Genomic DNA, 26,056 nt, shown 5'->3' on the forward strand with positions numbered 1-26,056 from the left:
CCACGTTCAGGTTTACAGGTATGTGCCCTCCTTTAGAAGTTCCTTCAGTAATCTTTCCTCATGTTAATCACATCCTCTGTAGCCATCATTTGCAAAGAGTTCCTCCTTGTGTATTAAGTCAATAGCTCATTTTTAATGTGGGAGTTCACATTCTTGAGCAAATATATTCAAGCACTATTGATTCTTTCATTGACCTAAAACAATTAATAGCCAGTTATTTTAGCAGCAAAATGGGTTTATCAGGGACCAGCAAAGAACTGCAGTTCTGGACATGCAGTTGATGTCCAACTACAGGCAAGTCCAGAGAACAAAGAAGAGGAACGCTTCTACAGAGGAGAAGAGGGAGCTGAGGGGGCTGTTCAAAAAAAAAAACTTTATTGGAGGAAACTGGGTGTTTGAAGTATAGTGACTTTTCATTGGCTGAGTTGCGGCAGTTTCTCATTGGCTGGGCTGTTGCCAGGCAAGGAGAACTTCCTTTCTTCTGCTTCTAGTGAAGGAATGACTTTCTTCCTGTTGGAGATGCGAGGTGCCTCTCCTCCAGTTGGTAATGCAGTTGACGTCGCGTGGTAGGGATGAGCCCTCCCCCTTCTGGCCTCCTGACTCCATTTTAAATGAGGTTTCTGTTTATTTTCATACTTCATATGAACTGTAAATAGTGAATCCTTCCTTTTGCCTCCAAAATTTCCCTAGAAATGACACATTTTGGCTCTACTTTTTTGGAGAGTATTTGGAAGGGGTAGTTCCTAAAAGACTAAGATGGTTTCTCTTGGGAAAACGCTACTTATAAATAGCTTGGACACCCCTCCCCTTTTGTGTGTTTGTGGGCACAGTTTGATCAGCAGCATGAGCTCTGAGACACGGAGTATAAAGATCCTGATTTCACTTTCACAAACCTAGGGTCCCACCCGTTTAAGGACACTTGATGCAAAGTTATGTGGAAAATAACTGAGATGTATTGTTGTTGGCATTGTAGGATCCCAGGCCAGCATTATCATCACTTTAAGATTTGATAGGAATTCCCACCCCTGACCCGCTTAATCAGAAACCTTAGGGACAAGGAAGGGTGGGCCAGCAGACTGTGCTTTACTAAGAGCTCCAGCGGTGGTCTTGAAACCTTTGAGAACTGCTGGCTCAGGGAGCCCCTTTCAATTGTGTTTCTCCCGGGAGACTTCTTTCCAAACACATTGTATGCAAACCCACTGGCTAGGGCTAGCCCCCTGCCCAGAGCCCCCAGAACCCCGCCCCCACAGGCATCTCTGAGTCCCTGGTATTCAAGGATCACAAGGGAGGACCACGTCCCTGGGAAGAGCTGATTCTAAAAGAATAGCAGTAACTTCGCTGAGTACTGCACTTAATTTTTAAATGTCAGTCGATTTCCCACCAGGGACTGTGATGGTCAAAGGTCCCTGCTTTGTGCTCTTTGGAAGGTGAGGTAAGATGACCTTAGTGGATGAGTGGGAGAATTGAAGACAAGAACTTTCCTGGCAAACACCCAGGATGAGAGTCTGGGGACCCATGTGATTTTAATCGTGGTGGTTTTGTAAAAGGAGGGGAGAGGTTCCTGCTAACTGGACCCACGCCCCCCTGATCCTTGTAGGTTATAGATTAAAGGCAACGCTTTAACTGCCCTCCGAAGCCGGCTGGAAGCCAGACCAAGTATGGCGTCCTGCTGTAATCGGTTCCGAGTGTCTCTCCGCACCAGCTACTTCTGCACATACAGGTAGACAGCCTCCATCCTCCATGCCAGCGGGTTACATCAAATGTGAATATCAGCCCGTTCCCACCAGCCCGCAGCAAAAGTCCCTGCTACTCATTCTCTCGGGTTCTTCTTCCCCAAGGAGACACCCTGCCTTCCCACACCTGATTCTCCACTGATACTCTCTACCCACTACCCACCAAACACACTTCTCACCACCAAACGTACCCTTTCTCTCGCTCAGGGTCACTCTGCCCCCCTTCACCCCAGATACGCTCAGGCCTCCTCAGTCTTAGAGTGACTCTTCTTTCATTCCCTCACTCTTCACTTTTTCTCTCTCACCTTTCATTGCCAAACTTTCCATGAGAGTAATCTTCACGTCCTGCTCTGTTCCCAGCCGGGAGCCACCTGCTGCTTATCCCACCTGCCTCACAGTTCATTTCTGAGAGCGCGTCCAGCCATGACCACCACCCTGTCACAAACCACGTCGCAGCCCTTTCTCAGTCCCCTCTTCCTGGCCTCCCCGCAGGCCTCTTCACAGTCACCCCCTCATCACTTCAGACTTTCTCTGCCCTTAATTTCCACCATCTGTCTGGCCCATTTGCCTCCTTCCATTATGAGCACATTCTTCTCCCTGGTTGTGTCTCTCAGGGTCCTTCAGTGTACCGCAAAGCCACCACCTGTGTCTCTGTGGCCTCCCCTAGAGTGCTGGTTTGCCCTCAGGCCTTTCCCCATCATCACTACTCAGGATGGTCTTTTGATAGAAATCGCCACGCTCTTCTTAGTCTCCCACCAGTGACAGCTGCTGGACACATTCACTTGGATTGCAACCCCCAGAGCAAATTCTACCATCTCAGCAACAGGCATTGTTTCCTCTTTGTTTTAAAGATCTCTCTGGTCTTTCTGGACTCAGCCTGTGTCCATTTTTCTACTTAACAAGAGTCTGTCATCATCCTTCTCTAGCTCTTTCTCTCCACCTCCAATAGTCAAGAGACTCATTTCATGTCTGTTCGCTTAAGTCTTCTAGAATATATAGATACGGATAGATCTAGACATCTCGGTATATGGTCATACACACACACACATATATATATATACACACATATGTATACACATATATATATATACACGTATAGATAGCAGTCTCTCTCCTGCTGTCATGTTCATATTCCTTATTCTTTTATCTTGTCTAATTGTGTGGGCCAGTATTTCCAAAATGACCTTAACTAAAGTGATAATATTTTTTTTTTCTTATCCCTGACCTTTTGGGAATGTTTCTAGTGTTTACCATAACTGTGGCTTCTAGGTTTAAATAAACATGTAAATATTTATCTGCCTGTCTAGATAGACAGATGCAGATATGCATACACATAAACTCATGCAAATATACAAATATATAGATGAGAGTAGATACTCACCAGTTGTCTATTTTATAAACATTTTTGCCAAAATCGAGGCAGAATTTGTCACATGCTGAACTGTGTTACATTTGTGGTAAACTTTATGTTTGTTCTTTAATCTATTAAAAGGGTGAAATATATTAGCCAATTTTCCAAGTACTGAACCATTCTTATGTTCCTACTAGGGATTACTATCAGTGACGTCAGGGGTTTTGCTTTCCCCATTGCTACTTGATTCTGCCTCTCTTAATTTATTTGGTATTTTTTACATTAATATTCCCAAGTACTATTGAGCTATAGTTTTTCTTTACATGCTAAAATATACGAAATTGTTTTAAATGGTGTAAACCTTTCTTTTTTGTATGCTCTATTTAAACAGGTATCTATTTTATCTACACTTGGTAGAATTTACTTGAAGCATCTAAAGCTGTTGCTTTTTCAGGAGTTTGATCTTTGATAATTTTTTTATATTATGTATGGTAATTAGGCCACTTAGGTTATTTATCTTTTTTAGGGGTAGTTTTGCTAATTAAGCAAGCCATCTTTTTCTGTGGGATTTTAAATAGAATTTTTATATATTTGAACAAAGTGCCTTGATGGAATCATTTTTATTTTTTTCTACCTGCACATATTTTCTTACTCTCATTTCTTATCTTGCATATTCATGCTGATTGTTTATTTTCTTCACTAAGTTAGTATGTCAATGACTGCTCAGCCAGGAACACAGAAACTGTCCTAGGGACCTCAAGCAGGAAGGTATTTAATATGAAGGATCATTTGCTCACAAAATGCTTGGAAAGGTTGGGGGAGGAAAGGTCAGAGAGAGACGCACGTAGCTCTCCGAGTTGCTCCAGCTGTTAAACAGGTGGAAGGTGTAGGACATTCCAGGAATCGCTGGTGAGGGTTTGAGCTAAGCTAGCACTGGAGCAGGTGATCCCCAGGACAATGTCTGGAGATGACAGCAGACCCCACATCTGCCAAAGCCAAGGGCATAGCACCGCGGCCGGGGACGTGATGCTGTGGTTCGTCCTCCCTCTGCTCCCACATCCTGTGCTCATGACTCTCACTGGGATCTACCCGACAGCCTCGAGACAGGAGATGCAGAGACTGCAGCCCCGACACCAGCCCCGTCATCCAGGGAGAGCGAGGAAGAGGGCAGTGCACTGGGGTGCAGGTTGTTATGTTTGAGGACCACCCCTCTCCCCAAAAAGATCAGCTCTTGGACTTACCATGTTCTCTTTGCTAACATGTGGACTTCTGCTCCACACTTTCATCTACATTCAAATATACTGATGTCTGTTCATTTTCTAATATACTGACTTCTGTTCCAATCTGTATAATTCCTTCTCTCTGCTTCCTTGAGCTGTCCTTTTCTCTAACATCCTAGTTAGGTATTAAGTTCATTTATTTCCATTCATATCTATCGTTATCAATATAAGTATTTAAGACCATGAAATGCCTTCTGAATCTTACTTTTAGCTACACATCACAAATTCTGTTTTATAGCATTTCCTTCATTAGTCATTTCCTAGAATGAATTTTACTGTGAACCTGATGACCACTGTCCTTTTTTATTCTCTTTCCACTAATTGCTAAAAATTTCCAGGCAACTCTTTACATTTTCCCTGTCTTTTCCTAACCATATAATTTCTTCCTTATCTGCTCGTGATCTGTTATGTTCTCACCCAAAGACTGCACTGTCCCTCGGAGGGGACACTTGGAAATTGGTGTGGGCGTTTTGGTTGCCATGGTGAGTGGGGGTAGGTAGTGATAGGCATCTGGTGGGCAGGATCCAAGGATGCTAAAAGTCTTCCAATACGGGCAACCACGCTGCACAGCAAGTCCTATTGTGACCTAAGATGCCAGTAATTCCCACTAGGGAAAATGAAAGGTCTCCAATGGCCCCAGCTAAAAAAAGTAACTGGTGGAGTCAGAACTTGGACATGCGTTGGACAAATTCAGTGTCTTCCTTCTGACTATATTCTTTCTAGCACATTGTTACTATGTTACTCCATGACTGACTAGCAGTAGATTCCCCTCTTATCCAAGTAAAGGCAACAATTTGGCTATGTCGCTGACACTGAGGCCAAACAAAGGTCTCCAGTAAGAAAGAAGAATAAGTACATTAATGAGGTAAAATTCTGTTTCTATTTCAAAGCAAAACAGTGTCCTGTTTGCTTGATTAAAAGCCTATACCTTGCTCAGAACCATTAGTGGTTGTTAAGGCCTGATTCCTTCTCGAGCGTAAGGACTGAATTTCATGTGTCTTCAGTTTCAAAACTGGAAACCAAACTGAAGTCGTTATTTATAGAGTCACACCTCCTGAAAAGCCAGAAGACTTTGGTTAAAGAATTTTAAAAAATGGACTTCTAAATTGTCATGTAAGTGGAAAGGAAAGATTAATTCCTTCTCTATTTATGAGAACTGACCACTAACAGTTTGGGAAAAGCGTGCCCTCGCTCAGTACGTCCTCATGTAAATTGGGTTATCAGATTATCCGGCTTAATTTAAGGGAGTTCACGAGATTCTGTACAGAATAGCTATAAAATGACACGTGTTTCTTTTTCTCTAACTTAATAGTCTCTTATTCCCTGTTAGCAAGTGGAAAAATAGGTTCAGAAAACACTGATTCAGATTTCATCTCTGCATTGATATATGGTGAGTCATCTGAACTATCCCCAGTCCACCCTAAGCACTATATAAAGAAGGGAATAGACTCCTACTTGGATGAATTTTTGGCTAAGCATTGGTTAACTCACCCCAGTCACCCCTCTGTATTCGTTCCAGGACCCCCCACACAGATGCCAGAATTCACAGATGCTCCAGTCCCTTATAAAAAATGGTGTGGTATTTGCATATAACCTACACACATCCCCCCATATACTTTTAATCATTTCTAGATTACTTATAATACCTAATACAGTGTAAATTCTATGTACGTAGTTGTAAATACAATGTAAATGCTACATAAATAGTTGCTGGCATGAGACAAATTCAAGTTCATTTTTTGGAAATTTCTGCAGTTTTTTTCCTAATATTTTCTACCTGTGGTTGGTCGAATCAGCTGATTGAAAACCCTCAGAGGAGGAGGGTTGACTGCATCAACTTGCTGGAGCTTACTTGTTACTGAATATAATGAAATTGGCCAATGGCTGAAAAACTACTCACTAAGTGTGGGAACCAGTTAATCTACGCAAGCCGCACTCTCTGCCTCCAGGAATGTGATTTGAGACGTGACACATACTTGTCAACTGAATTTTGTCATTGGGTTCACCAGATAACATCTTGCCCAAAGTGGGATGCTTTGCAGAGGGAAAAGTGTTGCCCTTATCATTTTTCTGGGACAAACCTGGGCTAGCCTGGCATGACCAGTCTTTACTCACAGCTCTTCTGACAGCAAACGTGGGTTTTCCCACGCCAACAACCATTCTGCGATTTTCCAGCCACAGAGCGCCTTACAGTTCAACTCAACCCCGGCACTGTCTACCTAGAATTACGGTCCGACCCCCCAGGCTGAGGGCGCGGGTCCACAACACTGCCCCCACTTCTGGCACCATTTTCAAGCCTTCCATCTGGTGTGGCTGCAAATCTGCGGGTTCCAGGCTCTGACCCCTTCAGGTTCGATCGCTTGCCTCAGGGGCTAACAGACTAAGGGGGGCACTTTTGTCAGTCACCACCCCTGGTTTACTGTAAAAGACACAAGGGAGCAGCCAGATAAAGAGGGACCCGGGAGGGGTAGGGTTCCAGACCCCATGAAGTGGGGGTGTGCCATCCTCCCGGCGTGTGGATGCTTCCCCAGCCTGGAGGCTCTCTGAACCCTGTTGTTTAGGGGTTTCCATGGCGACCTCATCACACAGGCAGGGCTGATTAAGTCACTGGCCATTGGTAGTTGAACTAAATCTCCAGCCCATCTCCTCGCCCCAGAGGTCAGGGATGGGATGAAAACCGTCTCACACTCCTTCATCTTTCTGGGGACCAGCTCTGCCCACGAACTATCTAGGGACCCCTTCACCAGTCAGCTCATTAGCAGACAAAAGGCACTCCAAAGGTTCTAGAATCTGTGTGCCAAGAACCAGGGACAAAGACCAAAATTTTGTTTTTGACTGTATCACATCCTTGGAACCTGAGGTGTAAAATTCATGGCTTCCAGTCCTGCCGAGAGCAGGGGTTATCAGAGTGCGGTCCCTGGTGCCTCAGCTAGAAATGTAAGTCCTCAGGCCCCCCACCCCCCAACCCACTGAGTCAGAGGCTCCAGACGAGCCAGAATCCTGTGTTTTAACTTACGAGAGGGTTCAGATGAGCACTCGAGTCCGAGGGCCGCTGAGCACAGGAATTCGGAGGCGTGTGTGAGTCTGACTTAAAGGGATGCGAAGTCCTCTGCCAGGTGTGTTGGGAGTGGCCGTGAGGACTGTGCTCCAGGTAGAGAGGCAGCCTGTGGATGGGCCGAGGGAGTCAGAGGACCAGGGCGGAGGCCAGCAGGAGAGGGACACAGTGGGGCTGGAGGACAAGGCTAGGACGTGTGGAGTTTAAAGAGAAAAGCAAGACCACAGACCCCTGGGCAGGGGGCCTGGGGGAAGCCTGCTCTGAAATGGATGTCTGTGTACTGGCTACTCATTAGACAGCCGGGTCTGTGGTTCCAGGAGGCAGCCTGGCGACACAGGGCAGGAGGCTTTGGCGGGTCAGACATCCACCCTGTACGGTCAGCGTGAGGCCCAGGAAAGCACTTCTGGGGAAACAGGCCAGGGTGAACCAGTGCAAGGCTTGGAGCGTGAGACACGGGGCACCTCCTCCAGTGCCCGTCACTACACGCTCGTACCCGTTCTGTGTGTGACGTGGTGACAGGGCACACGGCTGTCTCGGTACAGCGCGGAGGACTCTGGGACAGACTGATTTCCAGGACATGCTTCCTTTCGCGGTGAAGCTCAGCGGGAAGCATCGGTGGCCACAGTGCCTGGTGTGGCTCCCGCCCTCCGCACCTCCCCAGGAGAGCTGTGGCCACCAGGGCTCCATGGCTTTGTCTGCTGCCCGCATCCCACGCAAGTCACCGAGCCCCCTGACTTCAATTTCCCTAAGTCTGTGTATTAAAACAGGTGCTGGGGCTGTGATCTTAGCAGAGCTTTGAAATGTTTGTTTTCATTTATGATTCTTCTGCCTCGTGGGACTGACGTTCCTTTTGACTTTCTTCTTGTGGCTGTTCAGGGGCATTCGCTCTACATGACTTAAATCTTGTTCTTTTGTAGAAATACTCACATCAAAAGTCTCAACACATTTAAGTAAATGTTCTTATGTTTCTGCAGAAGCATCCCATGGCCTTTATTAAAGGCATTTTTAACAAGCCCTTCCTGATGAGAGATCATTAAAATTGGGACAGTATAGTTGCAAATTCACATGGGAGAGCACTCAGTAAAAACTGTCTAACTGGGTTGAGATGTGATCGTGTCAAGTTGGCAGGGAGCTGAATCATTGGACAAGACCACGAGGGTCCTCTGTCACCTCCAGTGTCCCCCATCAGCGCCCATGGGGCTGGACCCCAGCAGGAATGGTCCAGGGCTCAGACGCATGGGCTCCGTGCTTGGGACCCAGGAGGACTCCTCTCCTCCTGCTGCTCAAGAAACCTGATTCTCTAGAGAAGCTAACTTTCCCCATTCACTCGCCTCATTCCTTTTGACAAAGCAAAGCCAAGCGTCAGACTTGTTTCCATGCACGTTTTAGGGACGTGTCATTTTCCTTAAGTAAAGAAGGACTTGGCTTCTTATGGAACTGAGGTTAGAGACTGTTACACCTGAAGCCACGTCTGCTGCTCTGGAACCATGTCTCGGGTCCCTTCCTTTGCGAGGAGGCCTCTGGTCACCTACCTCAGGGGGATCGGGGTGGGACCCGGTCCTTCTGAGACGTGCGGCTTGGGCTGAGGTGAGGAGGGAGACCTGGGCGGGCCATGCGGACAGTGGACCTCCATCTGTTTTCTGAGAACAGTGATAAAATCATGTTTAATCTTAATATGAATTGTGTTCATTTAAAATCAACACCGGTTTGATTCTTTTTCTGAGCGCACCATTCAGTGGTATGACGCACGTTCACATTGGTGTGCAGCCGTCACCACCCCCATCTCTAAATCTTCTTCTTCTTCCCAGACTGAAACTCTGTGCCCACGGAGCACTAACTCCCCATCCTCCCTGCCCCAGGCCTTGGCAAGCAGCTTCCTACTTTCTGCGTCTATGGTTCTGACTATTCTAGGTGCCTCTTGTTTGGTAAATTTGATGCCCTGAACGATGGAGCACATTTAGGGACATTCAGAAAGCCTGAACAGCACTGGGAGGCAGAGGGAGGCTGGGGATCAGAGCAGCTTCCATTTCCACTGACCTTGTGGGGTGCGACGCCTAAGTCATCACGAGTTCCCAGTCTGCTGCGCCCGCAGTGGGGTTTTGCTCTGTGAAGTCTCTGGTGGTGAAGAGCTTATCACCCTGTTGCCTGTGTTTCTTTCTGTTTTATTCTTGTCCGTTTCCTGCTGTTACCTCTCGAATGGAAACACAAGTGAGTGTACTTAGTATTGTGTTTGTTCTGAGAAATGACGGGTGTTCCCAACTCTAGAAACAACAGAAAAGTAATAGACGGCTTCATCAAATCTACGCTGGCACCGAAAGCAAGACACGTGTTTAAAGATGTTAAAATGTAGGGGGAAGGTACAAGCCACCTTAGAACTGATGAAACTCACGGGTAAAAATCGCCCAGACAGCTCAGAAAAGCAGACTGTCAGTGGTCAGCCCCGTGGCTAGAACAGGGGCCTGGAAACACGGCAGGTTTTTCAAAATAGAGATTTCATTAGCCCTCTGCCTGCCTTTCCCTGGGGGGCGCGTTCCACGTTTGTGAGCCTTTGCTGAGCACCCCACTGTCTCACACAGGGCACATGACCACGCGAGGAGGCTGCTACAGAGACCTGAGATTCCCCGTGAACGCGTCCTTCTGCAGCCCCGACACCCGGCCTGCCGCGGGGGTCACGCCCTGCAAAGTGTCTGCCTGCCCCCCCAGGTGAGCGCGCCGGGTTCCTCTGAACGCGGGTCAGAGCTTTGCAAGCGTAACGCCGAGTCCTCGGTGCTCCGCAGCCTGGGGCGTGGGAGCGCGAACCCCGGCCAGGTAATCCGTAACCATGGAGGCCGAGAGACCCAGGGCCGCGGGCCCCGGGGGCCAGGTGGGGGGGCCGGCAGCAAGCCCCCCGGGAACCCCTGTCAGCGTGGCGGAGGCTCTCGTGCAGGCGGCGCTGTGCTGTGTCCCTGCAGGCGGCACCCGGGGACGCGCTCGCTCTCAGCCTCCCGCCTCTCCGCTGTTTCCTTTTCTTTCTGAGTGACACGTGTCACAAGAACCCACTCGCGGGGCCGCCCCGGCGGCGGGGGAGCAGTGGACACGGCGCACGAGCCCGGCCGCAGAAGGCAGGTGTCACCCCGCTCACCTGTCGTCGGTCCTGCCGCCCCTGCATGTTCCTAAATGAAGCGCAGGTTCCCCGAGACGGGGATGGGGAAGGACCCCAAGAGGGGCCGTGGTCCGGCCCTGCCCTTGGCAGCCCTCAAGCCCGGGCACATCCTAGTCTCCCCGCCTCTCGCCTGCTTCGTGTCCACAGAGGGGTTGGGGGTCACCCACCGTGGTTACAGAATGGAAGTCTCACTCCAGCCAGACCCTGCAGACGGCAAGGCACTCATCACCATCCATGTGACCTCACCCGTCTTGATTCCAAAGAGCCAGGAGCGCTGGCTTTGCTGAGCCGCTCAGAAGCGCCACGCCCACTGCCTTTCCCGGAGACGGTGAAACCCAGGCGTGTGGGAGGCGCTGCCTCCCTTCGCTCTGAGCTGCGTGCATCCCTGGATAGACATGGAGATCACGGACCAGCATCTGAGGGGCTGGGACCTTGCCCCCCAGCACTAGGAAGGGGGAGGGCCTCCCTGGAAGATCCGTCGTCCCTCAGAAGCTGGGGACCGGCCACCTTATACGGCCAGTGGCCCTGACTCAGCTGGTTCCTCGCCACACGCCCTGCAGCGTGACAGTGAGAGAGACGAGGGTCAAAACTTGCATAAGGAATCCAGTGCTTCAGGCCCCTCACCCATCACCCCCTAGGCCTTGGAGCCTGCCTGGGAATTCTTCCCGCCTGAAGGAGGCTCCTGGGGTTGATGCAGCCTCTGGCCCAGGTCTCACGTCTGTCAGAGACCCTGCAGATGGTCCAGGAGCCCCCGAGGGGTGTGCAGGGCTGCACGGACAGGAGCACGGCCACCATGGGCTCCTTCTGTGCCTGAAGCGACACACCAAATGCCCGCCCTCCAGGACGGTTCAGGAAGTGAACCCTGTGGCTGGCACAGTACCGTTTCTGAGAAAATGAGCCTCCTGTCCGAAGGAAACGAGGGGCCAGACAGGCAGGGCTCCCCCGGGCTGCTGAGTTGTTGCACCAACGTGACCTCCTCTGCCCAGTGTTCCAGGTGACACTGTGTGCATCGCTGTGACCTCCGATCGCATCTCCAAGGAGCCTTGCCAAGGAGGATGTCAGTGCTGCCTACACTGAAGTTCTCTTTGCACTGAGTTCTTGCCAAGGCAGCGCAGTCTAGGGCACCTCCAGGAACGCAGTTAAGCATGCTGAGAAGTAGAAAAACCTCACTAACTTAGACTAAGAGGGGTGTGTGTGTGTGTGTGTGTGACTTTTATGTGCAGGAGAAACTGAACTGAGTGGCCCCGTGTGAGAGTGAATCTGTCAGCACGTGAAAGCTCAGGCCAACCGGGAGTATTTGGTGCTCGCGTGGCACCCTGCCAGCTGGGCGTGGTGATGCCTTTTACAGTAAGCACGAGGGAACGCTCGCTCCACCCCCGGACTAAGTCACCCACCCCTGGGCTCCCCACTTTGTGATTTTAAGCATCACACAACTCGCATGTGACGTGATGGCTGGGACATCCCTGAACAGGCCTCTCTGCATCCACCAGACGTGCAGGGGTCCCCCTGGGATGCAGGAGAGGACTGGGTCAGCCCCACCGCAGGGGGAGAAAGCTGGGCGCTCCGCCTTCCTCTCCCGGGGCCGCCTCCTGGTGATGGGCCCTCAGGGAGGGCATCCAAGGGGATGCCCCGCTGCCACCTGTGCACTGTCACTCCTGATGACAGGCCACGGCTACAGTCCCATCCTGTGCAGGTATCAGAACACCACCTGCCACTGAGGTCAGTGAGGGAATCCCAGCAACCCCTACATGGCCGCGGCAAGTTGCCGTTACCCTGGACCGTTTTGCATGACTTCCATCATCATCTCTGTGTCCATTTAGATATCTTTGTTCCTGGTGCAGAATTTTCATCCTTACGATTCTGGAAAAATCCCTCTGAGGTCAGATCTTAGTTTTGCCTCCTGACATATCCCAAGGGACAAACGCTGTGTCTGGCTCTCAGTAAACGCTTGTGGAATCGGGGGATGAGCCAGGGTGACACAGGCGAGGGGCGTGGCCCCGGGAAAGTGGCTTCACCTTCCGGGCCCCACCTTCCTCAGCTGTAAGATGACAAAGAGAAAACGTGTGCAGACGCGTGCCCTGAGCATGAGGCTCGTGGCCCCACTCCCCCTGCGCAGGTGCCGCAGGTGAGCCTGGCCAGTCCTATTTGAAATGCTGCCCCGAAAAATAAGATACTGCTTAACTGACTGTCCCTTAATACACAGTCAGCCTTGCTGGTATGTTTCCACCGTCTCTCATGCAAAGGACCCGCCTGGGGCCTGCCTCCTTCAAGGGCTGCCCCAGGAGCAGCAGTGTCTGTATTACTCTTTTTGGTATTGAAGCAGAGTTGATCTACAGTGTGGCGCTGGTTTCTGGTGTACAGCACAGTGATTTGGTCACACATGTATATGTTCTTTTTCTGCGTTGTAGCTTTAGAAACTGAGGTCCCGTCAGAAGCTCAGTTGCCTGGTCATCCAGGATGGCCAGGAGGGGCCCCTCCACGTGCATTTTCTCTCTCTGGTCGTTAACAGACCCCCAACACTCACTCTTGCACGCTCCCACACTCGCACCTACGCACATTCTCTCACTCACTCGCACACGGATGCCCAGTTGGACACTCCCCATTCTTCCTCCCAGCTCACCGCCCAGCTAGTGGGATGCGAGCAGGAGTGATGCAGGTGCCTTCCATGCAGGTCCCGCAAAGGCTCTTTCTCCTGTGTCTGTCCCGTCTCCGTGGGCAACAGCAGAGCTGGCGTTAGTGGCAGCTCCAGCCACGTGGCCAGAGCACGGGAGTCCCAAGAGGGAGGCAGCAGAATCCCTGACACCTCCTGGGGCAGAGCTGCCCCACCCGCCCCCAAGTGCCTCCAGCACAGCCTTCGGTGAGAAGGGAACAGCTTCTCCCCCGTGTTTGAGCCGTGCTTCCTTGGTCTCCCTCTCCTGCCTCCAACGTGCCACCCCTGTGAGGCCTTGGTTCCCAACGCCCCCTGCTGGCCACAGCCTCTTTGTGGTTGCAGCTCATGGTCTCCTGGATCCCCACTCAAGCTGTCCTTTTGTCTCACCAGGGAGGACCGTCTTTCCACCCCCTATTGTCCAGCCTGCTGAACCCCCTTGTCCAACTCTAGTTGCCCAGAAAACCCAACCTGGCAACACCTCGCTCATCCCTCTGCTCCACATGGGGCTCAGGAGCCAACGGCTGCCAGAAATTCACAAGCCACCTGAATGCACAGCCACTGGCATCCATGGACACCAGGACAGTGGGCGGTCCTGACACCCCTCCCTGGACATCTGGTCCTTCCCAGGACAGTGCCTTTACGTCACCTCCCGCCTCCTCCAGCTCCCTTCTTCTCCATCTCACACTCTCAGCCTGTGACCTCAGACCTCAGAGATGGGTGTCAGACAACGGGCACCTCTCCTCCCACCCACGCCACCTGCCACTCTCCCTGCTCTCTCTGCCTTCCCTCCTGCACTCGGGGCCAACACCTGCTTCCCCCAGAAGCCGCCCTAGTTACTTCCCGATGCCCCTTTCCCTTCGTGCTTAGGGATTCCTTGCAAGAAAGAGTTTTAAATGGGTGTCTGGTTTTCCTTAAGCTCTACTATAAATATATATATGTTTGTACTTTGCTAATTTTTCCTGTAAGTCCCTGTCTGGCCAGTTGTCTCTCTCACTGGGCCACCTCCACCTCCATACAGTTTGTCTCTTGGTTGTCAGGGGCCCAGAGCCAATGAGGTCTCCGGGTTCTTCTCTGTCCTATACGCTGCACTTACTCAGGTAGGAAGCTGTCAACAGCTTTGTGTGCTGAGAGCAAAGGTACCACTCAGGCAAAAAGATGAGTCTAGTGGACGTTGGCACTGATGTGGGAACAGCTGGGAGAAAATGCAGTCGCGGGGCCCCATGTCACCCTACAAAGTCCGGAGGCCCCCATCTTACCCAATTCTTGGATTTATGCATCTAATATTTTTGAATATTTGCATTTCTCTGAAAGAGGAAACTTTGGGAGACAATAAAAAGCCTGGCGGTAAAGCTAATGCCCTGCGTCCCTGCCGGGAGACTCCTGAGGAGGACGAGGGTGGGGCCTGCCCGTTGGTTCACAGTTCCCGCCCCTCACCCCCCACGACCCCACCCCCACCCCCCACCCCTCCCCAGCGAGCACAGGGGCCTCCAGGTGGAAGGAGATATCACAGCTCCCAACCCACAACTCTTCTGCATCAGACCCCTTTCCTGGCGCGGACTTGGTCCTCCTGGCTTGTGCCAAGGGGCCAGAGCAGCATGGCGCGTGCACCAGCTCGCACCCTGGTCAAAGCTGTGGATGGGGCTGCCACCTACCTGGGTTCAAATCCCCGCAGTAGCCAGGCCCGCCTGGCAGGTAATCCGCGCAAGGTAGGGTGAAGATTTGCTGAGGGAATCCAGGGAGAAGCCCTCCGCGCAGTACATGTGCTTTTAATTTCGGCTATAAAAGGAGAAACAGGTCACGTAGTCATTGATTCAGTCTGTGAAGCAAACTACCAATGACAGACACAAGGATGAACCGATATTATATGCATCCATCCTCATGGGTTGTCCTTTTATTTATTTATGTGTTCATTTAAGTGAAGTGTAGTCGATTTACAATGTTGTGAGAATTTCTGGTGTACAGCATAGTGATGCACTTATGCATATATATACACATTCCTTTTCATATTCTTTGTCACTATAGGCATGACAAGGTATTGAGTATACTTCCCTGTGCTCTACAGGAGGACCTTGGTATCTATTTCATATATAGTAGTATGCAACTACAAATCCTGAACTCCCAATTTATCCCTCCCCACTCTTTTCCCCACTGGCAACCATAAGTTTGTCTTCTATGTCTGTCTCTGTTTTGTAAATAAGTTCATTAGTGTCATCTTTTGTATTTTTTTAGATTCCACATATGAGTGACATCATATGATATTTCTCTTTCTCTTTCTGGCTTACTTCCCTTAGTATTGATGATTTCCAGCTCCATCCATGTTGCTGCAAACAATGTTATTTTCTTCTTTTTTATGGCTGAGTAGTATTCCATTATATAAATACACCATAACTTCTTTATCCAGTCATCTGTGGATGCACGCTTAGATTGCTTCCATGTCTTGGCTGTTGTAAATAGTGCTGCTGTGAATACTGGAGTGCATGTCTTTTTATTTCAACAATTGACTTGGGAAAATACGTCTTAATTTAAAAAGCTGAAATGTAATATACATTTCTCTCTTGCCCAGAATACTGACAGATTTTTTTGTTCTTGATTAAGTGGGCAGCAGACCCACATTTTATTTTTCCAACAAGGAAAGTGCTTGTCTTTCTTACTAACTGTGTCTCTTGCGGGGCGTTGGTCAGAGGCCCTCTCCAGCCCGGTGTCCACGCCTTCTCTCTGGCCTCACAAGCGGCAGCAGCTGCACTTCGGAGCTGCAACACTCAGCCTCCCTGCTCACCCCCAACCCCAGTTTTTGGCTGAGTCCAGGGCAGGGAGGATACAGCAGAGTTCACTGTGGTGTTTCATGTTCGACGTGAAGGAAGCTCCCCAAAGGATTGGAGAGCAGAGTCTTTAAAACACCTTAATCCACGGGCCTTCTTGTTTTTGACTTCTATGAACGACAAAACTGCTCTGCTGGTTGGAAGCCCTCACACCCTCTGTCCTCGTCCATCCGCATCCACGTGAGCGCACGGCCACGTCTAAGGCTCACACAGCCTCGGGGATGGGATCCCCAGGCCTTAAATCTCCGCGGGGGCGGAGAGCTGGGAGTCCAGGAGCCTCCTCGCTGGAGGAAGATGATCTCAAAACATCAGCGAGGCCCCGGTCAGCGGAGCATCACGGCTGAGTAGCGGAGCGTCGGCGCCCCCGGGGCTCCCCGGGGACCGCGCGCAGCCTCCGCGTCCTGCGCGCCTGGAAGGCGGCTCCCCGGGCCGCGCCCGGATGGCCGCGCGCCGCTCTCCGCCGCGCGGTTGACCCAGGCGCGGGCGTTTTCATCGCTGGCTTTTGAATCCTGAGCTATAAAACACACATTTTTATTTCCTCGGTGTTCCTCAGCTAATCTAAACCGAGTGGCTCTTCCTGTCACCTGTCTGGTTTTCGAAGCACAAACACTAATCGTACTTTCCCCTGGACAGCGAGCTGAAGACAGCACCAGAGGAGACACTTTCCAGATGGTAAATGGATGCCTTTCCTCTCTCTTCAGCATTCTTCTCGGAATGCAGAGTAAGAGCGCCGGTAAAGCGTACTGTCGTCAGATGCCCTCTCCTCTCTACAGACGGAGGCCCCTCTCTATTCCTCTCCGCCCGGTACTCTGATGGTCCCACTGTTTCTGCCCACACTTCACTGACTCCCTGCAAACCCATCAGTAGAACTGTTTCTTTTACAAGGGAGATATGGAGGCGGGCCGCTGCATCCATTTGGTTGCACACTGTAGATGTAAGAGATGAGACACAGCAGGGTAGCTTCACTGCCAGCGCCCTCCTTAGAGCAGCCCTGCCCTGCGACAGAAAAGGGGCAGTAACTTTTTTGTCTCAGCTCTCTTAGATATAAGCCCAGACAGTATTCACTGCCCAGGAGTGTTTGGGTTACCGAGGGAATGAAAAGGACCCTTGTCACTGAGGTGGTCTGTATATGTGACAGGGTTTAACTCCCAGGATGCTTCAGAAGTGAGCATCTCAGTTCATTTAGTTGCCACAGTCACTGGGGATAAACTAGGTGTAGAACTGGCTGCTGGGGTGTGTGACCTGCCCCAGTCACCCAGGGCCTTGGGCTCAGAAGAGTCCCCCCAGGGTTTAATTCTCTGCTGCCACCAACTTGAAATGCCTAATGATCTGTCACCTTGCACTGGATTCCACAAATGACACGGTCAGTCCTGCCCAGCAGCCCCACTTCTGTTTCAACATTGCTTTCTGGAGTCTTTGGGAATTGTACTAGAATGTTTCTTTTTTTGGTAAATCAGGTATGCATCGCTCTTGTGTTTGGAATGCAATGACTTCAAATCGTGGATTTCTCTGGCGACAGCACAGTGGCAGGTGTGAAGGTTAAAGGACACTTGGCACAGTTACCTTTCCTTACTTTCTTTTCGCTTAACGGGATGGGCGCCGTTTTTGCTGAACTCAAGAACAATTGCACGTGAATGGAGCAATGGTGAGCAGCGCTTAACAGGATCTGTTAGGATGTGTCCCCTGGGCTCCGCAGCCTCCTGTCCTGTTTTGCTGGGAGTGTGCCTGGCTGTATCAGGGCAACTGGCGCTACAGCTCAAGCCCCCAGACGCCACCTCCCCGAGGGGGACCCTAATCTTCTTTAGATGCCTTGTCCTCGCCCCATTGCTCCCCTACTGAAAAGGCATCTAACCTTCTCCATTTCATCAGGGAAACCCGAAGTATTACAGCATCTATAACTGATACTTTTTGGAGAAACGTTCAGCTTAAGTGTAGAGCTGCCAGCTCAGGTGGGAGTGTCCTGAACTGAGACTGTGTCATCACCTGTGACTACACAGGGGTGGCAACATCTCAGTATAAAAGATGGCATCTTAATGTGTCTCCCCCAGGAAGGACACCACGTAACACCAACACAATGACTAAAACGCATCCAGCCTGGCACAGACGTCTGTTCCAGGATATCCCTGATGAAAATCAAGTTTGCAAATGTGGACAGCTTGGTCCTAAGCAAGACTGAGTTGACTTTTCCTCGGTCACTGATATATTAACATAGAAACCATTGCAGAAGCAGTGGAGATATAAACATTAGCTTTTTAGATCTGGATTTACCATTTCACATTGAAAAATCTGCCTTACATAGTTCTATAAAACATTTGTTATTGTTTCTTTTGCCTGTTTGTTTGTTTTGTTTTGGTGCGTACATGTGTGTGTGCATTTTGTTGTTTTATCTGTATGCATGTGTCCATGTGAGCAAAGGCAGAAAGGCACCTTGGGAGTACTTCTGTATTTTGGGGAACTAACCTGGTGCTCATGGTTAAATAATATCTAAGTTTTTCATAATATTTTCACTATTCTGGTCTTTAGTCCTCAATATGATTGACTCTAAAATTCACCAAGTCTAATAATGCACCCTGTGGCATGTATTTCAAATATTTTGGAATAAAAATGAAAAGCAAATAGATGATAATTAGAAAGAATAAACAGATGAGAATTAGATTGAAAGAAAGAAAGAAAGAGAGAGAGGGAGGGAGGAGGGAAAGAATGGGGTTTACTGCAATCTGTGTCTGTGTCTGCATATTCACTGCAAGGATACTAATCGGTGCTTCTGGAAATACTTGTTGAAGCTTCACTCGGAATCACGTCTTTTTTGGGGAGAGAACAAAATATGTTGTTTTTAGGTAAGATTAGGCACCACTGTTTTACTTTCTGATCTGTGAACTATTTAAAATGACTGTGGTTTTGCGTTTCTAAATTTAATCTGGTTTCACGGAAATTTTTGTTGTTGTTATTTCAGATGTTATTACATTGAGATCAAAGAAAGAGTTAAAGTTATATCATTTTTAGCCTTTTCAAGACTTCCTTTATGCCTTATAGTCGGAGTTTTTATAAATATTTTCCGTGGGAATGAAGAAATGTGCGTTTTGTGTTGTATTCGGGTTATTTATATGACAGTTAGAGCAAACTCCTTATTTATGCAGACATGTGCTGACTTTTGTCTGTCTTGCTTATCTGTTTCTGAGAGAAATACTTTTAAATCTTAAATTATAGTTATTTATTTTTCAATTTCTCTGTTAATTTTATCTTATAATTTATGTTAAAATTCCACTTTTCGTGGTAAGGTAGGGTGATGGTTTCTGCGTAAGTTGCTCTTTATGATGAAATAGTGACCATCCTTCCCCGACATTGCTTTTCAACAGATGATCTCTTTTTTTTCAGAAATGCACATTGCAGCACTGGCTTTCACTTGATTATTTTTGGCCTGCCTGACATTTCTTCATTCTCTTTATTTTTAAATGTCTATATTATTTAAGTTTCTCTGTACCTTGAATAAATAATTTTCTGTTGCATTTCAACTCCATCAGATCAAGACTGTCTTTTGCACACAACCGTAGCCCATCGGTGTGCGGGGTGATTGCTCTGCAACTGGATTTAGGTCTCGCAGCCTATTCTGTATCCCATTCACCAGGCCCGCCTGTGCATCTGATTGCTCCATGGCTCTAGCCTCTTCTGATGACCTGGAGAATTCTCTTTATGCTCTTTTATTGCCACTGTTGCAGGAAATAATATATTCTCGTTTTTTTTTTTACTCCACTGCTTTTTGATATAAATAAATAAAACAGACCACCGTATAAATTAGTATAACTTTAAAAACATCCAAGATTCCTTACCCATGATTATCATAAAACTCTCAGAAATAAGTAATTTATATAAAAAGCTAAGTGAACTGTGGCAGGGCTGAAACTAGAGTAAGTCTCCTTACAGATGAATTACACACAACTGCTAGAGCTCTCTGCGTGCGTTCTTTGAGGGAGGTGAGAAATCGCTGGAAAAGGAGCCAGACAGCAGACAGAAGACACCCACAGAAGGCGGGCGGTGGGGGGTTCTGAGCCTGCACCACCTGGGAAGCTGAGACCGGTCACATCCTGCCCCTCCAGCTTTGATAAAAGTTGGGGAGGTTTTGAGCATCAGCACCATGTGACCGTTTCTGGTAGGCTCTGGGAACAAAGGTACAGATGGAGAGAGAGAGAGAAGGGGTGATAAACAAAACCCCGAGCACAGGCACATCCCCCAGGGGTCTCACCATGAAGGAAAGCCGAGGGGCAGAAACCCAACCGTAAGTGGCCATGAAGCCCAGGGAGGGTCAGCTGCTGCTTCTCTCTTTCCACGTGGGAGCAGGTGCAGTGGGCAGTGGGCCTTTGGGAATGACCAGAATGGGGGTAGAGAGAGCAGATGTGGTGGCAGCTGTGAGGGTGGGCTCTAGGTGGGAGCAGGGATGGCCCAGGAGGGCTGGTGGCTGGACACTGAGCCAGGTCCTTCCTCATCCTTTTTGTTTTCCCAGTGAAAGAATCTGAGCCAAGGCCTCTGTTACCCAACTCAGGTCTGGCTGTTCACCACTTGAAAGCCAATATTTGAGAGGCAAGTGTTGGTAAGAAAGGAAAAGTTGCTTTAGTCAGGAGGCCAACAACCTGGGGAGAAGAACCAACTCATGTCCCAAAGAACCAACTCCCAGGTGCAGATCAGGGGGCAGGAGTTTTTTTGTTTTGTTTTAGTAGTAAAAGGATTAATTTTATTTTTTTAATTGAAGTGTAGTTGATTTACAGTGTTAGTTTCAGGTGTACAGCAAAGCAATTTAGTTATACACATATATATGGATGTGTTTTTTTCAGATTCTTTTCCATTGTATGTTATTACGAGAAACTGAATATAGCGCCTTGTGCTATGCAGCAGGTCCTTGTTGGTCATCTACTTTACGTATAGCGACGTGTGTCTATTAATAGGGTGCAAGAGCTTGTAAGGGGGGCTCTGGGGGGGCACAGGCAGAGGGAGGGGCTACGTGCAGAACAGCACAGTCAGCTCCAACAGTCATCTTGAAATTGGTCATGCATCACCTCAATTGTTTTAAGTACATTAATCTTGAGTTCCAGGGTCACTTTTTCCCCATTTCCTTGAGGCCAGTTCTCAGAATTGTGCAAGACAGAGCAGCTTATGTCATGGCTACCGTCTGGTCATGCAGTTAACTTCTTCCACCTGGTGGGGGCTTCAGTATCTGCAAAACAGCTCAAAAAACATGGTTCAGGACATTATCTATCGCCCCTGAGGAGGAACTAAAGGTCCTTGACTTGGTTCAATGGCCAGACTATGATTCTTTTGTCTTGTTTGACTGTTTTTCTTTGCTTTTGCATTTTCTCACTGCTCTGATTAAATTTATTCTTTGGCTAAAGGTTTTCCTCAAACAAGAGGCAGGTGGAGGACCTGGGAAGGCTCCATCAGATCCTGCTCCGTTACACCACCTGGGAGCAAAAGAGGGCAACTGCAGCCTTGAAGGGAAGGAGGAAGCGAGGTGGGCAGTGCCCTGAGCAGCCCCCTGAGTGGAGAGCTTGGGCCTGCAGGTCCTAAACTGAGCCAGATCGCCCAGGTCATGGGTACAGACTTGGTGGGCAGAGTTGGCTTAACCAGTTGGTGGAACCAGAATTAGGATAAAAGAAAAAAAAAGGTTATAATTCATTTCATTTCAGTGATTCACCAATAAAAATATGTCACTATGTCCATCTAAATGCCACCTGGGGGTTCAGAGGGTCCACTTTTTGTCTGAGATGCATTTTGTCAAAGCACATGACTGGCATTTTTAAGGTATTGGTTGGGGCTCAATTAATGACGCGAGGGAAACAGGCTGAGTCAGTCCTGGACAGAGGGCACCATGCTGCTCTTCTCCGGGGTGACTTCGGTTTTGCTTCCATCTGACAAGGGCTTGGCTTCCATCCAGCGTTTAAAGATGTGCATTTTTTCCCCAGCCTGGACACCAGTGTGAGCAAACCAGCACTTGGTTTGTGGCTCAGTCCAGGAGCAGGGGTGCTCGCTGCCCAGGGAGGCCCGCACACGGGCATCCTGAGAGCCTCTGGGGTCTGTCTGACACCCCACCTTTCTGGAAGCATCAAGGAGCACTGGCTCTGCCCCACAGGAAGTCTCCTAAGCCCGCTGCTGTGCCGAACAGCTTTGGGTAAACGCTCCTAGGAGTGCTGATGAGGGAGCACGTGTCTGCATTGTGAGGAGCTATGTCTCAGGGAACATGGCTTCAGAAACCAGAGAACCGGGCAATTCGTTCAGTGGACTGAAACCATTGCCATTTGTCTTTGCAGGCCAGGTTTGTTTGTTTGTTTTTCAGGTTGTATTTTCCAGAAGGCAAGACCACAGGGACAGGAAGAGGGTGGCTCTTGGAATACTGGACTGAATATTGGCCACGTATTTCTGAGCCATCTGTCAGTTCAGAATTGGTCACTGAAAACTTTTCCTTAGCTACCACCTTGACAGAGATGTGGATTTGCAAATATCTCTCCTCCGCAGCCCCAGGAGTGATGTGTCCACATCTGGGGCTTGTCTGCAGCCTCCCCAGCGGGGCAGCCGTGGGCTCACACTGCCAAGGGTCTTTCTGGATTAGCCCTTGCCAGAGCCAGGTTCATGGTGTCAAGTATTCTGAGCATCAGTCCTGGAAAACTCATGTGTTCGTCCAGTGGTACCGCTCAAGAAATCAAACTATGCAACTTAAATGCAGACAGTAAGGGTCAAAGAAGAAGGAAAAAACACTTCGCACTGTTAACAATTTCATCTACTCGAAATATCATACTATCCTCCTCAACATAGTTGAAGAATGTACTCTCCCTATTTCGGTTCACCTAGAAATCATCTCATCTTATTTAACAATAGCCAGTGACTTGCATTCTTGAGTGTGGTATTTATAAACAATGTTTAGATTTAATGAGAAGATTCATGAATTCTACCACTTGTATGTTTTGGGTGGGTCCCACCTGTAATTCATGCCCTCAGTCGGAATTTATGCTCACAAATCATGCATATTCTTTTCATGCTGGAAAAAAAAGGCTACAGGTGTCTAGCTTGGCTCCTGCTACTTGACGTGAAATGACACTGTAATAAACTAGATTTTAAAAAGGAAGATGCTTTAAGCTAGCTTTTAAAAAGACAGACACTGCATCTGTCTCCATAGCAACTAGTGCCAAGGGTGGGCTTCTGGCTTATGGAAGGGTTCTGTCACAGGGTTCTTTAAGGTTTGAGGCCAAACTCACAAGGCAGTACCATGTGGCAGACTGTGAAACGGCACATTCCTGCTCCCTGAGAAACTGCCTAAGTCATTTTGGAAGGAAAAGGTATTTTTTCTCCTACCGTAATCTCTCTCCTTTCTGCCTGCCTCCTCATCCCACCCCACCCCCACCACTGTAAAAAAATTTTCATTAAACTAAAAACAAAAAATTACTGACCTTACAGGACTAGGAAAATTGAGCAAATCTGTACAGTGAACTCACGGAATCTAGAAAGAGCTTCAGCCTAAGAGGGAAACCAAACTCATTGACTTTAGAATTTGACACAGGAATTTAATCGTTTACTTAGCAAGTCACATTGGAATTTGCTTAAGAATTCAGATCAATTTTGATTGACTTGTGACATGCTGTCATTCCAAAGCCAGCTATAAGCCATGGTTTTGCCAAACATATTCATATTCAAGTTGTCGAGGCCTTATAATATTATTAAGTTCTAGAAGGAAAACTAGATTTATGCATTAATTTTCTCATGGGGCTGTGAGATATTTTTTTGACCAGTATGAATATCATTACTGCATCTTAGATTTTTCTCAACCCTTTTTAGGCAGTGTTTCTGCTTAAGCAGTCCTTGTTTTGTTTATAAAGTTTCCAGTAAATATTATGTATGTTTCATTGCATTTTTTAAAGGCACACATAAATTTTTAAACAATATTCCCAGAACCAAAGAGATCCTTAAATTAATTTGTTTCAGTAAGTCACATTTTCAATTAAAATACTGCTTTCAAGACAAGACCTCATTTCAACCAAGAAGTGATGTTGCAGGGTCAGAAAGGACCACGTGATAGCAGAAACAATTTTTATGTTCAGCTTCATTTCTTTTCCTACCGGTTCCATATAAGTTCAGGGCAAAAGACCCAAAAGAGAGAGCAAATTCTCAGTATGCTTCCGACTGCGGTCACCAGGAATGTAATTGTCATAAAGGAAAGGCCACAGACTCCTAGAATGTTTAGATTTGTCTGGATCCAAGGCAAGGCAAGAATCCACACAACTACCCTCTTCTGCCGCCAGCTGCCACGTTATCACAGTCTTATTTTACTTCTATGTCAAAAAAAAATTCCACCACTAAGGGATTTTTAATTGTTTTGATGCATTTATTACATGTATTAATAAAAAAGAGGACTGAGAGAATAATTCACTTAAATCCTCAAAATCAACATTTAAATTAAACCTAGGTTTTTGCTTCTTACATCTATTATTTTAATCAGTTTTATTCTATTGAGTAACTACATGCAGACGGTTTAAAAAGTCGTATTGAGCTTTAAGCTCACTGAGAGAAGTCACACTCCCTGCCCTGCCCCCAGCCCACGCCAGTCCCAGTGACCTGGGGTAACCAATTCAGTTATGCTGGTTCTCTCTTCTGGAACCTATTGCAGTGTTTCTAAATCGTATGTGTAATTGCCATTTTCCTGCTTGTTGGTTTTGGAGATCATCCTTTTATCCATCACAGGGGAGGCTGTGGCTGTTCTGCCTCACTTTGTATGGCCCTCCCGTCACTAAGCTCTCTCCTAGTGCCAACTTCCTTTGCCTCCATCCTTCCAGTAAGATGACATCCCATTAGTATTCCTCATTTACGTCATTGTTGATTATTCTTTGCTGGCTGAGTAGAATTCCCTGATTTTGTGTCCTTTTTGTATATAACATTTTATTTTTCTAAAAGGTAACAATTGCCTGAATTGCCTGTTTAGGTTTTTTTTTTTTTTTAACATAAACCCCTACAAGATTCATGTTCATGGATTTATTATTTAACCACTGGAAGCTGAGAGCCGGCTCTGCTCCAGGCACTTGGGACGCATTAACGGCAGACAGACAGAAGTCCGTGTCTTGAGTTGCACAGGGAGAGACGCAGTCTACAGTTAAACAGAGGGTATGTTTTAAACTATGGCGTATTTAGAAGATGATAAGAGGCATGGATAAAAAGGAAGAAAAAAGAACAAGGCAGAGGCGGTCGGAGCTGTAGGGGCAGGGGTGTAGGGTGACCGGCAGGCTTCACTGAGCGGATGGGGGCTGGACAGGAGGTGGAGGAGGGGAGGTGTCACACGCCTGTCACGGTGCTTTGCACACCGTTAAATACACCAGAGACCTCAGTTCCTTTCCCCTGGGGACCTCATCCCAGTGCCACTGTCCCTGCTCCGACCTGGGCAGGTCATCCCGGGACTCCCTTCTCTAGGATGTGGGAAACCCGGGGTCCCCGGGGCCTGGCCGGGTCTGTCTCGGCGGACCCCACCGTCCCGGGGAACAGCCTCTTCCACTGTCTGAGAAAGTGTCGGGGGAGCTGAGCCGTCTGGGGCCTCAGGGATGCCAGCAGCGAGTCTGAGAACAGGATGCAGGGGTGGGAGTCACTGTCCCTCGGACCTTGGTGAGCTTGACGTCATGGTCTGCCTCGTGCTGCAGCCGCTCAGCTGTCTGCTGCTAATCCGGCTCCAGTCCTTTTCTTGGGATCTGGTTTTCTGCTGCTGGTGGTTAGGTTCGGTTTGGTTTTTTTCCTCTCCCTTGCTGGGAGCTGGAGGGTCTTTTATTTATTCCTGAGTTTCTAATCTGCTTTAATGTCGTCATATCTTCATTGTTTGCTGAGTCCATCGTGGGCCCTTTCAATTTAGGGAAAAAGAGTATTTTAATAACTTCCCTTTCATTCTTTATGACTTTGCCTTCTGAAATCTCAGTACCTTAGGCTCATGTTTCAATGCTCCTATGTTTTCTTTTCAAATGTCCATCTCTTTATCTTTTTGTTCTAGGAGATTTTTTACGTTTTATCTTT

General features: G+C 48.3%; 1 protein-coding gene across 3 annotated transcripts in view; it reads left to right on the plus strand.

The window, feature by feature from the left end:
• The window catches only part of ADAMTS16 (ADAM metallopeptidase with thrombospondin type 1 motif 16), a 153,621-nt gene that overhangs the window by 100,882 nt on the left and 26,683 nt on the right, over window positions 1-26,056 (plus strand). For all 3 annotated transcript variants that reach the window (XM_064479296.1, XM_031442923.2, XM_064479300.1), the window contains one exon: window positions 9,996-10,122. In XM_064479296.1, coding sequence (XP_064335366.1) covers window positions 9,996-10,122 — 127 coding nt within the window. The remainder of the gene's footprint in view (window positions 1-9,995; window positions 10,123-26,056) is intronic.

Source organism: Camelus dromedarius, chromosome 3 (assembly GCF_036321535.1).
Source record: "Camelus dromedarius isolate mCamDro1 chromosome 3, mCamDro1.pat, whole genome shotgun sequence".
Lineage (NCBI taxonomy): Eukaryota > Metazoa > Chordata > Mammalia > Artiodactyla > Camelidae > Camelus > Camelus dromedarius.